The following is a 12903-nucleotide window of genomic DNA, read 5'->3' as shown; positions in this document are numbered from 1 at the left end:
TAAGCTAACAGAAACGCAGCCACGGGAGATTATTTTAAAGCGTATGAAATATTAGAAATTTACAAATGCACAGACTTATTTGTTCGTAATTATATAGTAGTACATAGTGCTAATATTTTAAAGTTATTTTAAAGATTCTATCGTTGTAACAATGCGCGCAAGAAAAAGCCGCATTTCAAAAATTAGCCTCCTACTTTATTCTCATTTGAAAAGTTTTTTAGAAATCTTGTCAACTTTTCTCTCGATATTGAATCATTACCGAAATGATGTCGATTTTATATTACTCAAAAAATTAGAATATAATGAAATCTTTTTATTCAAATTACGGCATTACGAAAGAAAGTATTTTACAAGTTAGTTTTAAAACTAATACTGAATATAACTATTATCTGTAACGCTATTTGTGTGTGGTTGCTTAAATTACAATATACTATACAGCGATAAAACTACAGTATTTCAAATTTTTACAGTTGTACATACATAGTCCGTATTATAACGTGCACATTTTATGCAATATATTTTTATAAACGTATAAGATTATTTTCGTTTCTTTAAATCTTCAAAACGCTTCATTAAATCGTCAAAATCAATATCTTCGGCAGTAGATGAATTATTTGGAGGTAAATCATTCTCCGATGGGACAGCTGGCAAATCCGGAAGCTGAAAATCATTCATCGGCATTTTCGATCGTGGTTGTGGTTTCGGTTTCTGGTCAGACTGCAGTAAAAAATTAGAAATTACAAAGCATAAAAAATATTTACAAACACTGCAGCTTTTTGACAAATTAATCCAAATTGGCCGTAATACTGTTAAGTTTTCTAAGCAGATATACTGTTATCTAACCTGTTTATTTAGATCCGGCGGAAATGAAGAGTATGGTGGAGGTAAGTCATTTTCCTAAACAAATAAATATCGTACTTTTAGTTGATATTATACAGGTTTTGCACTCCAAATTCACCTTTTGCAAGTCAAATTCAACCTTACTCGTAATTCAGTTTCACCTTTTTGTAAATCAATTTCACTCTTTTGCAAACCAATTTCACCCTTTTGCAAATCAGTTTCATGCATTGAAATTAATTAATTATTTAATTATTTAATTAATTTAATTAAAATAATAATTTGTTATTCATTCAAATTAATTATTTATTTATTTAGATTAAATTATTTGGACACGAGGACGGTGTCATTACTGCAAGGGAAACATAAGACTCGATACTCAATTCAATATACATATACGCTTCCGTAAATACGCATGTACTTTCATTTATCAAAATTAATCAGAAAAAATGGCTACAGTGAATACATATACATATGTCTTGTTTCGAGATATTTAAATGTTGAAATAACAAGCACTATCATTAGAAAATATAAAAAAATTGTCATCGAATAATATAGCAAAAATATGTGATGTGAAATAACTGCGATGATCTCATTTTTTTCTGAATTTTTACTTAGACCACTTTCATAATTACAAAGTTAATGAATTTGTAATTACCTTTAAATAAGTATTTGATGTACATCTTTGCAGTAATAAAATTTGGAATTTCTTAACATTTCATCTACCCAGTAAGCAAAATGCTCGATTTTTTGCTGCCGTGTGCCGGCACAAGCTGACGACAGAATGCTGACAGAATGCAGGACCGAGCTGCCAGCATTCTGCCAGGCAGGCCCTGCCAGCAGAATGTCAGACATCTGCGTCATGATAAGTATCGGCAGGGTGCGCCCTCGAAAATCGTGCAGATTCCGAGCATCCTCAGCTTCGGGCAGTGTTCTGACAGCATAATGCTCGCCATCTGCTGGCATCGTACGCTTGCAGGTTGTGCGCGATATCTGCTCGAGGCAGACCTGGCTGACTGGGTACATTTGATTTGATTTCTTTCACAAAAACTTACTTAAAAATACTTGATTTGTAAAAGGTTGAAATTGATTCGCAAAAGGGTGAATTTAGAGTGCAAAACCTGTACAGGGACTTCCAAATTTCAGACAAGTTATATGTTCGAAGTATTTATAGAAAATGATGTCATGATTACTCACATGTTGATTACCATTGGAGTTATCCAAAGGGATGTTGTATGAAACATTAGGAACATTTTGGGCTTTATTTTCTGGAGGTCCTGTAGGAGTAACGAATCCAATCGCCCCTTTCTCTGAATTCTAGAAAAGTAGGTTATAATAGCAAGTTTTCTTCAGTTAAAAAAAAAAATGGTTGTGCAAGTGAGCATCACTTACTATGAGGCTTGCTGTAGGATCTGGTAACAGCGGAGTTTGTGGAAATCCAATAAATCCAATTGGTTGTGGCATACCACCTCCAGAAGCGATATCTAAATTATTCCTTGCTTCTCCGTTACCTCCAATGTCTATCAACACTGCATCTTCTCCTTCCGCCATTACCTACAACATCGAAGTTGTCTAGAATTGTCTAGACATCGTGTCTGGATCTGTGCTACGATCAAATGAAGCACTGTCTCCTTCGAGTTATTTATTGGCAATTCTTGGCTCTTAGAATTCGTTACGGACTTGGATACGGTTGAAAATGTGTCTTGTTTTGTATTAGGAAACAGTTTCGGGGAAAGATCCTTGAACAAGGGATCTCTGTGCAGCATCTTACGAGGCTTGCATAGGAAAATGAAATCACGGAGTCAGTAGGCATTCCACAAATTTTAGATTATGCCCTGAACCGGTGATTCGTTCCCTGTTTATCCCTACCAAAGAAATTATCTCTTCCCGTGCTTTAGTAGGAAATAGCAGGAGAAGTAGGATTTAGAATTCTAAGATCCTTCAACGAGAATAGTATGAACTAAAAATCACGAGTTTGAACGTGTATTGAAAATTCACGTGTAACGGGTAACGAATATACAGGGTGAGTCCGAAGAAACAGAACACCTAAATATCTCCATTACGTTTCGTTGTACAAAAAAACTTCTTAGGACAAAGTTACACTGTTTGAAGGGTCATATGTAACGGTGTAAGGGAAAAAATTTTCGAGGTCATTTTTTTATGAGATTTCAAGGTCATCGATATTTTTTTTAATGGAATGAGATATTTTTTAATACATCAATCGATGCAGCTGGACATTCGTTACAAAAAAGTACTAACCCATGTATGTCGAAAAGTTAGTGTGGTTCACGAGATATTTCAATTTAAATAACTCTAAAACACCATTACTGTCGTACTAAGACGTTAGCGTTTGCTTGCTAGTGTAAATTGAAGAGTTGAAATTGAAATTGAAAAATTTACGTTGAAAATGAAATTGAAGATTTGAAATTAACAAATTGAAATTAAAAATTGAAGTTGAAATTGAAAAATTGAGACGTTGAAATTGAAAAATCGACGTTGAAATTGAAGAGTTGAAATTAACGAAATAAAATTGAAAAATTGAAGTTGAAATGGAAAAGTAGAAATTGAAGTTGAAATTGTAGTTGAAATAGGAGAGTTAAAATTGAAGTTGAAATGGAAAAATTGAAGTTGAAAAGTTGAAGAGTTGATATTAACGAGTTGAAATTAAAATTAAAGTTGAAGGGTTGATATTGAAATTGAAAAATTGAAATTGAAATTGATGTTAGAGTTTTAGAGTTATTTAAATTGAAATATCTCGTGAACTACTAACTTTTCGACATACATAGGTTAGTGCTTTTTTATAACGAATGTCCAGTTGCATCAATTGATGTATTAAAAAATACCTCATTCCATTTAAAAAAATATCAATGACCTTGAAATCTCATAAAAAAATGACCTCGAAAATTTTGCCCTTACACCGTTACATGTGGCCGTTCAAACAGTGTAACTTTGCCCTAAGAAGTTTTTTGTACAATAAACAGTAACGGAGATATTTTAGTGTTCTGTTTCTTCGGACTCACCCACAGGGTGATACGTGTTTCAGTTCATTACACGAATGTTTAATACACGTGTATACGTATATCCCCCTGCCCTTTAAGTTCCAAAAGCGCATGCCGTAAACAACAACAAGGTTGGCCACACGTCGAACCCTTTTTGATTTGGCTGAGCATTCAAAGTTGTGAAAATCGCACGCATCTTTTGATATGTAAATACATGTGCAACGTATAGCTTGTCAAATCTAGCTGTGCAGTTGACCAAAACTTAGGAATGCCCAGACAAAAACAAAGACCGCACTCGACGAGAGAAGGATGCAACATATGAACGGTACGGTACACACCTCGTGAAAAGTGCATACTGTCCATTATTTCTTACAGCAGTAAACATACAAAACAACTGTTTATATGTTTCTGTGAATACACTTGTGTCAGTTTACTTTTTAACTGAACTGTCGCCACGTGCATCGTTTGACAGGTGACGATCAGTTCTCTATCGTTGCGCAGCGGTGCATTTCCCCTTGCGGGGGACATTCAGCCGCACAGCTAGATTTGACAAGCTGTACAACTAACTTTATTTCACAGTGTTTTTTGATTCCAGTCATTTTGACTAGTTTGGTAGCTCTAGTTTGTTGCGTGTAGCCCTCACATGTGTTGTTTACGTTGGCCCGATCGATGTACCATGTCCCTCACACAATATTGTAGACAAAGAGGTTAACTCTGAACTTTGAATGTGTACTGAGCGGTATACCATTACGAACGATATATGTGTTTTACGAATGTAAATTACACGGACTACTGTTAACAAACTAGAGCATTATAAGACCCTGAACTAGTGGCAATCCTATATAGGACAATACTCGAAACATAACTGTGGTTACTCTACAATTCGATGCATACCTGTGGATCCGGTTCATATGGAACATCATAATTCTTTGCAATTTCTATAAGATATTTCTCAACAAGAAGTTTGGATGGCGATTGTACACTCATTTTCTGCTTCAACTTTTCAGAAATACTTTGCACTGCTTCTTCCCTGCAAGCATCTGTGTATTGTTTACCATACTTTGCCGATAGTATGTCAGCAATCACTTTCATTTCTCGAACATCGGTTTGAATTCTAGGCGCAGCCCAAATTATCGTAGAAATAGCTTCGGCTAAACCACTATCTAAATCTCTATAAGAACGAGAAGCATACATGGATGATTGTGACATGTGTCTAATCTTAAAATAGTAATTGTTCAAGGAATTCTTACTTCATCTGCATAATGAGTCCGAAACGCGCTAACAAAAGATCACAATACATTTCAAGTAGCTCCATAGCCTCGACCATGTAATCTTCTCTAATTATGTGCTCTACTCGAATTTTGGCTCTCTCGGCTTTTCCCGTTGCAATGTAGTCAGCAATTTCTTTCCGTGCTTTCTGAGCGAGCTCAGTTTTCTTCTTCTCGAGTAATTGCATTCGATATATTGCTAGACGCAAATGCGTCTTTAACGTCTTGTATTGTGTTCCCTTTGAGAACATTTTTTGTTCGGTTTTTCGTATCAGTAGTATGAACAATTAGTGAAGAGATGATTATGACTATAACAATGACCTATCATACTCTTACGTGGAAAGTTTATATATTACTCCGGGTAGGGCCTGGACACAGAGTGGCCAGACGAGTCCGACCTTGGGACCAGTGTCGCCAGATGAGGGGAGTCACGGTCAGTGCTGCCAGATGAGGGGAATCACGCCGATATGAGGTACCCCCTCTCTGATGACCAGAGTAATATGTGACACGTTGCGCGTGTGCGACGGGGATTGAGTGAGGCAAATGGGAGACACGTTGCGCGTGCGCGATGGGGACCAATGGGGACGCAACAATGGCATGACATTTCGCAGGTTTTAGGTTATTGCCGCGTAAAATTCACCCATTTACTTATTTCACATACTATGTAATTATTGTATTTCTTTAAAATATAACGTTACAAATAAAACATAATTTGTCAATTTATCGTGTAGAAGAAAAATGAGTGAATTTATTATCCCAGTCTCTTTTATGCAACTATTTTTGAGAAGCGTATGAGGGTTAACAGCAGTTAACAGTGTTAAAATATATTATGATTTATTGATTTTACTGGAATGTAACTCAGTACTACATACATACAGATTTCAAAATTTTTTCAATTGTACATATAAAAGAAAGCATTCATACTTCGCTTCACGACTGAAACTCTCACATGTTACAATTAATTTTATTTATAATAAAGAATGTTTACAATGTCTATTTAGAACGAACCATATGATTTATTTCATTAAGTACGTATATGTACACGAGTACGATACGATACGCGGCAATAACCTAAAACCTGCGAAATGTCATGTCATCTCATCTGTCATCGTTGCGTCCCCATTGGTCCCCATCGCGCACGCGCAACGTCCCAGACAACCAGGCCTGGTTGTTCGAAACATATGTTTCGAAATTGACTCGATTATTGTAATCGAAGTATCAATTATCGCGATGAATATCGATTTCGAAATACAGCTATCGATTTATTTTGAATTTCTATAATAATATATCTACAAAACACAAGAGAAGCTAAAATAAAAAATTCGATTGACAAATGATGCGTTTAATTTCATGAATATTTGAAATGTAGATCCTAAAAGGACAGAAACTAAACTAAGAATCTGAATTGGTAAAGGTTAGGTTATCTTCGTTTACACTAATCAGCTGTGCCAAGTTCGAACTGAAATTTTGCGAACAATCCGTTGAAGGATTGATTTTGTTTTCGTAAACTCTCTCGACGGTTAGATGATTATTTCATAGTTTCAATAACAATTTTGCGAAAGTATCTATAAAAAGAAGTAGTGTTCAGGTGGATACGAAAAATGAGCCAAGTTCCAGAGAACGAGAACGATAAATTGGAATCAAATGTCGTTTTGGAAGCTCAGAATATCGAAGAAAGTGAAATTGAAAAATTGAAAGGGGATACCGTGGGAAGTACCCTTTACAGTGGCAAGTGGATAATCAATACTTTGCTTTCGACATCAAAGGTAATAATGAAGCTTTTTAATCCACAGTCTGCGATTCTAGCTGTCATGCTTTGGTTGACCCATTTATTTTACAAGGAAAAGAAACTTATATCGCTTAGAGGATCAGATTGAGTCAAATATAGTAGCGCAATTAATATTAACATCTATTATTGCTCTTCTAACTCAAGAAAATATACAGGTCATTAAAAGTTTCCTTTGTATCATTCCGATGAAACATCTAAAGAATAATTGCTCGTGTTTAATAGTTATTGCTTCGCATTAATTTGCAAGGTATATAATATTTTGTAAAATCATATCTTAAGAATATTTAACAGGGAGGTTTTATGTTAATATTTTAAAGGTTCCCGAAAATGGCTGGAACGAGAAACTGGAAACTGATCTCTGCACACTATGGGATATAACTACCGACAAGGATATCGTTCAATTCCTTTTGGACAATGATTTTTTTCAAATTGCAGAGTTCTCATTAAAATCTTCCGAAGAGCCAAGATTAACGGTACTCTTTATTTCAAGATTAGTCTATCTATTGTATTTTATTTATCCAATAAAGTGGTCACGAAACATTTCTCGAGTTAATTCCACAAAATCCTCCTGGTACGCTGATTCCTTTCAAAGTATTTATCATTTTACGCTAAATAAACCTAATACGAGAATAATGTTGCTTTCTTTATGCAAAAATATTTTGTTTCTTCTACATGTAATTTTAAACAAACTGTTTTTTCACTTTTCAAATAGGCTTAAATAATATTCAAATAGACTTTAAAGTGCAATTGTTTTTTCTTTAATACTAATTATTATGGTTTAATTGATTTATAGGAAATAATTTTGGGAATAATTGGAAACATGACTTGCGAACCTTCTGCACTCGATATATTAGGAACTAAAGAGGAGCTCCTTGAAACAATTCTTCGGCATCTTTTTTCTGAAGATAGCGCTACGTTAGTACAAATTCTTCGATTGTTACGCTCCGCACTATGGAGCATTCAAAGTAATCCAGATTCGCAATGGAGAATCAATTTAAAAAATTCTACCTACTTGAGGGAAGTGATTCCTTTTATTTTAAAAAGTTCTACAAATGGTACGTATTAGTATTAACTAGAGATCACGAGTTTGAACGTCTATTGAAAATTCACGTGTACACGTGTAACGAATATACAGGGTGAGTCCGAAGAAACAGGACACTTAAATATCTCCGTTACTTTTCGTTGTAGAAAAAAGACTTCTAAGGACAAAGTTACACTGTTTGAAGGGCCACATTTAACGGTTTAAGGGAAAAAATTTTCGAGGTCATTTTTTCACAAGATTTCAAGGTCATTGATATTTTTTTTAATGGAATGAGGTATTTTTTAATACGACATACGATGCAGCTGGACATTCGTTATAAAAAAGTACTAACCTATGTATGTCGAAAAGTTAGTAGTTCACGACATATTTCAATTTAAATAACTAAAACATCCATTTGTATTTTTCAATGTCAATTTTTCAATTTCAACTTCGATTTCAATATCAATTCTTCAACTTCATTTTCAACTTCAATTTCAACTTCAATTTCTACTCTTCCATTTCAACTTCAATTTCAATTTCAACTCTTCAATTTCAATTTTTCCATTTCAACTTCAATTTCATCTCTTCCATTTCAACTTCAATTTTTCAATTTCATTTCGTTAATTTCAACTCTTCAATTTCAGTTTCAGCATCAAATTTTCCATTTCAACTTCAATTTCAATGTCAACCCTTCAACTTCAATTCGTTAATTTCAACTTTTCAATTTCAACGTCAATTTTTCAATTTCAACTTCAATTTCAATATCAACCCTTCAACTTCAATTTTTCAATTTCAGCTCGTTAATTTCAAATTTTCAATTTCATTTTCAACGTCAATTTTTCAATTTCAATTTCAACTCTTCAATTTACACTAGCAAGTAAACGCTAACGTCTTAGTACGACAGTAATGGTCTTTTAGAGTTATTTAAATTGAAATATCTCCTGAACTACTAACTTTTCGACATACATAGGTTAGTACTTTTTTATAACGAATGTCCAGCTGCACCATAAAATTCCTCATTCCATTTAAAAAAATATCAATGACCTTGAAATCTTGTGAAAAAATGACCTCGAAAATTTTTTCCCTTAAACCGTTAAATGTGGCCCTTCAAACAGTGTAACTTTGTCCTAAGAAGTTTTTTTGTACAACGAAAAGTAACTGAGATATTTAGGTGTTCTGTTTCTTCGGACTCACCCTGTATACGTGTTTGAGTTCGTGTAATGTTTAATATACGTGTACACGTGTATTTCAGTATACGTGAAATCGAGATCTCTATTTAGTATTAACCCTTTCGCTACCATGGACGAGATATCTCGTGTATCTTTAATATTGATATGAAGTGTTTTCTTTGTAAATTTTTCACACAAGCAAATCATTTTTAAGACATGTGATCATCGGTGAAAAGTGCTTAAAGATGATACGACGAAATCATGGTAAATAGATATCTCGTTCATAGTATCAATTCTTCGACATCGTGAAAGCGAGGATATCTCGTCCATTTGTAGCGAAAGGGTTAATTATTAGTATTTGAAGTAATATAGTACAATGAGCTTTGAACTTGTTACCGATTTGCCACCGTATTTATTACAGAGGAGCTTTTAATTGCAACAACAAGCTTCTTACGTTCTTTAGCAGAAATTGATCTTCCAAATGGAAAAACATTATTAGATGAACTTTTTGAAGCGTCTAGCTTCCTTTCAGGTATAAAATTATCGTACATTTTTAAATTACAATTTAAGAAAATGAGGGACATAATTCTTCTTCTAATAAAACATTTTCAGGTATGTTAGAATCATTCGAAGAAGTTCTTCCACAAGATGAAGCTTCCTATTCAGCTTCCATTTTAAAATATCTTGAAGATTGGTTAGAGTTGTTCTCGAATCTTCGAAAAGGGCCACAGATTCATCAAGAAATTTTGCAAGATGACAATCTTACGCGAACAGTAGAAATTCCACGGAGAATTTTATCAAATTTTATCGACCCGTGGAATATCTTTCCGCTAGACGAGACCAAGGCCTCTTGTGTCCACAGATGTGCAGAAATGATTCTCGATTTTCGATGGAAAGGATTTTTAAGGGCAGAGTCTACAGTAGATATAAATGACACAATTCTTAAAATTATTTGCAATATTAGCACAGGTGAATAATTTATACGAAACAGATTCTTAAACATAACTCGAAACTTCAATACTATTATTCCGTTAACAGAACTTGTATACAGATCATCAGATATTACCACCTCGATTTTCGTCATTATTATTAGTTTTACATTATGTGATAAAAAAGCGGTGGTATGTTATTGCATTCAGTGATGATTGATGATACTATCTTTCATATCAGCAATTGTAGTCGGAGCCTCAGTGTATAGTTTACTTTTCAAGTAACCTCATAAGTAAAAGTCAGGAGGTGTTAAATCAGGCGATCTTGCCGGAAAATGAATGGGACCACCTCGTCCTATCCAACGATTCGGAAATATTTGATTTAATACATTTCTTATTATTCTTTCATAATATGCAGGACAACTACCCAGATAGCACTGAGACGTCTAAAAGATGTATTTTAGACGCCTGCCACAAGACATTCAGACGTCTCGAAAGTCGCTAGAACGTCGCTGGAATGTCTTATGTTACAAAACGGTACGTCTAATAGACGTCTTTTTCGTACGTGTCAAAGGCGTCTCTCTAGAGACGTCGTTTTTACGGCAGGAATGAGACGTCTGAAAGACATCTTCCTTCAGCCGTGAAAACGACGTCTCCGAAAAGATGCCTTTTAGACGTCTCCCTTCAGCAGCAAAACCGAAATCTCCAGACGTTCATACTTAAACTAGACGTAAAAACGACGTCTAAAAGAGGTCTGTTATCTGGGTAGAGTATACAAAAACCACCTAACCTAACCACACTTTATTTTAGGACGTAAGACGTTCAGACCTAAAATATACGTAAAATGGACGTCTTTAAGACTTCGTGCGCTATCTGGGTTTCGATACACATCTACACGTAGATTTTACCCAGATAGCACACGACGTCTTTTAGACGTCGCTTTTACGTCTGTACGTCTTATGTCCCAAAAAGACGCTTTATAGACGTCTAAACGACGCCTTTTTGGAGATGTCGTATTTACGGCTGAAGGAAGACCTCTCTTAGACGTCTCATTTCTGCCACAAAACCGACGTCTCCGAATTATCTAAAAAAAAGCGACGTGAAAACTTCGTCTAAAAGACGGCGTGTGCTATCTGGGTATCCTGTTGTAGCCATATTGTTTGTCGAATATGCAATGACAAATCATGTAAAAATGACCATAAGGTATTTGAATTCGTAACATTATCAAGCGAGTTGTGATTTCGTAGCAACACTAAAAATAAAATTGTTTTTCGATATTAGTAATAGGTTAATACTTTTTCGTAAAGAATATGAAGCTTCGTCGATTAGTGCAGGAAAAAACATATACGATCCCATTTAAAAAAATACTGATAACCTTCATATCTCTTCTACGCGTCCACCTACAAAAAAGCTCACAGCACCAAAGCATGCATCTCTCGAAACCACATTCGATCTCATATAAACATTTTTCGGTACGAATAATAATAATGACGAAAATCGAGGTGGTAATATCTGGTGAACCAGCCTGTACAAATTTTGTAAAAATTTCCAGCAATGAAAGAAGAAGAAGAGGACTCCGAAGAAACGATGGAAGAATTATTGAAGTATCTCGAGGGCTACTGGGTCGAAATAGCAAAAATCTCCACAGCAGATGAGATTACAAAAATCTTGAAAACACATGACAAGCCAGTTGTAGATCATGCAATAAATTTTTTAAAATCAAAAATTCCTGAAGAGAAATTTAACAGTATCGCAGATGGATTATCGAACCAATAAGAGTAATGTCCGTGATAAGTTAATTTTTTCATTACCATAGGCAATAAACATTTGGTATTATCTTCAGGGAAAAGGACAAGAACAAATTCTTGAATTATTTCAAAAGATTCAATATTTTTTAATCTTTACAAGTAAAATATTCTTTTCCTCGTTAATATACAAATCTTGTTAATATGTTAGAAATGACATCGCGTTTTATACGATCTTCTGTAATTGTCTTTTCTATCCTTATGGTATGCGTTTGCATTTACAAATTTTTTACTATAATTCTAATTGTCATATTTTTATATTTCTCTGTTAAAAAGGTTCGCAAATAAAAGTACACATTGTTTTACAATTTTATTGCGATAAAAATTCGAGTATTTTATGTAGTACATTAACAATATACAGTTTATAGGTACAAATGGAAGATTATTTCTCCCTTTTTTTTGTTTTCTTCTATTCTCTTATTTTAATATATTTGACCTATGAGTTTCTTCTATTTGTTCTTATTACATGGTGTTTTTCACAACGTTCTCTTCTTTTGTCCTTGGATTGTCTATTGTCAATTCATTTGTGTGCGCTCCCTTTCGTTCAATTGCCTTCACTTTTAATCCCATTCCCCGATGTACATTGCTCTAGGCTGAGGAGGCATTACACCTCTAGTCAGTAATGGAAATCTTCCATATATGTGATTGTATGGTGATTCGTTTCTACCATCAGAATCTGTAAACCAACGAATTGTAACGGTTCTAGCGATTGTTCCAACCGCTTAGTTGATAATTATCCTAATTGTAAGTAAACATTTTGAGTACCACTGTTGCCAACATGGAATCTTAAATCTCAATAATAAAGAAAGATTATGTTTTTATTAGGCGAAGACTATCAATAAATATGTTAACCCAGATAGCATACGACGTCTTAAAGACGTCCATTTTACGTCTATATCAAGTCTGAAAGTCTTGCGTCCTAAAAAGACTCTTTAACGTTTACGTCTTTAAGACCATAAACAGTGTGGTTTTTATATACCCATAATCTAGCAGTATTAGCATTGGTATTATTTGTTCGAGTTAGTGTTTTTCCTTCAATTTAAACTCTTCAATTTTTTAAATTTCGATTTCAACATCAATTTCAAG

General features: G+C 34.3%; 3 protein-coding genes and 1 long non-coding RNA gene across 6 annotated transcripts in view; 1 reads left to right on the top strand and 3 right to left on the bottom strand.

Moving 5' to 3' along the window:
• Positions 1-12903, bottom strand: part of LOC143218514 (uncharacterized) — a 145773-nt gene that overhangs the window by 35020 nt on the left and 97850 nt on the right. The gene's annotated exons all lie outside the window — the stretch shown is intronic.
• Positions 293-5572, bottom strand: Ist1 (increased sodium tolerance 1-like protein). 2 transcript variants are annotated; one of them, XM_076443697.1, is made up of 7 exons: positions 5441-5572; positions 5087-5343; positions 4731-5007; positions 2230-2391; positions 2035-2154; positions 844-897; positions 293-717 (listed from the first exon to the last, which is right to left on the bottom strand). In XM_076443697.1, the coding sequence occupies exons 2-7, from the start codon at positions 5290-5292 to the stop codon at positions 538-540; spliced, it is 999 nt and encodes a 332-aa protein (XP_076299812.1). In that variant the 5' UTR covers positions 5293-5343; positions 5441-5572; the 3' UTR covers positions 293-537. The 2 variants fall into 2 exon arrangements, with proteins under 2 accessions (XP_076299812.1, XP_076299811.1); XM_076443696.1 differs by having other exon boundaries at positions 5087-5572.
• Positions 6165-12625, top strand: LOC143218491 (protein SAAL1). Of its 2 annotated transcripts, none has more exons than XM_076443693.1 (7): positions 6165-6310; positions 6693-6870; positions 7211-7366; positions 7687-7948; positions 9505-9615; positions 9696-10052; positions 11565-12625. In XM_076443693.1, exons 1-7 carry the CDS (start codon positions 6195-6197, stop codon positions 11786-11788), a joined length of 1404 nt encoding a protein of 467 aa, XP_076299808.1. In that variant the 5' UTR covers positions 6165-6194; the 3' UTR covers positions 11789-12625. The 2 variants fall into 2 exon arrangements, with proteins under 2 accessions (XP_076299808.1, XP_076299809.1); XM_076443694.1 differs by lacking the exon at positions 6165-6310 and adding an exon at positions 6317-6518.
• Exp (expansion) overlaps positions 12115-12903 on the bottom strand; it is a 63066-nt gene continuing 62277 nt past the window's right edge. The window contains exon 9 of the mRNA XM_076443695.1: positions 12115-12493. Coding sequence (XP_076299810.1) covers positions 12378-12493 — 116 coding nt within the window. The 3' untranslated portion in view covers positions 12115-12377. The remainder of the gene's footprint in view (positions 12494-12903) is intronic.

This window comes from Lasioglossum baleicum, chromosome 19 (assembly GCF_051020765.1).
Source record: "Lasioglossum baleicum chromosome 19, iyLasBale1, whole genome shotgun sequence".
NCBI lineage: Eukaryota > Metazoa > Arthropoda > Insecta > Hymenoptera > Halictidae > Lasioglossum > Lasioglossum baleicum.
The sequence above is the reverse complement of the archived record's forward strand: the minus strand, read 5'-3'. Positions and strand labels throughout refer to the sequence as shown.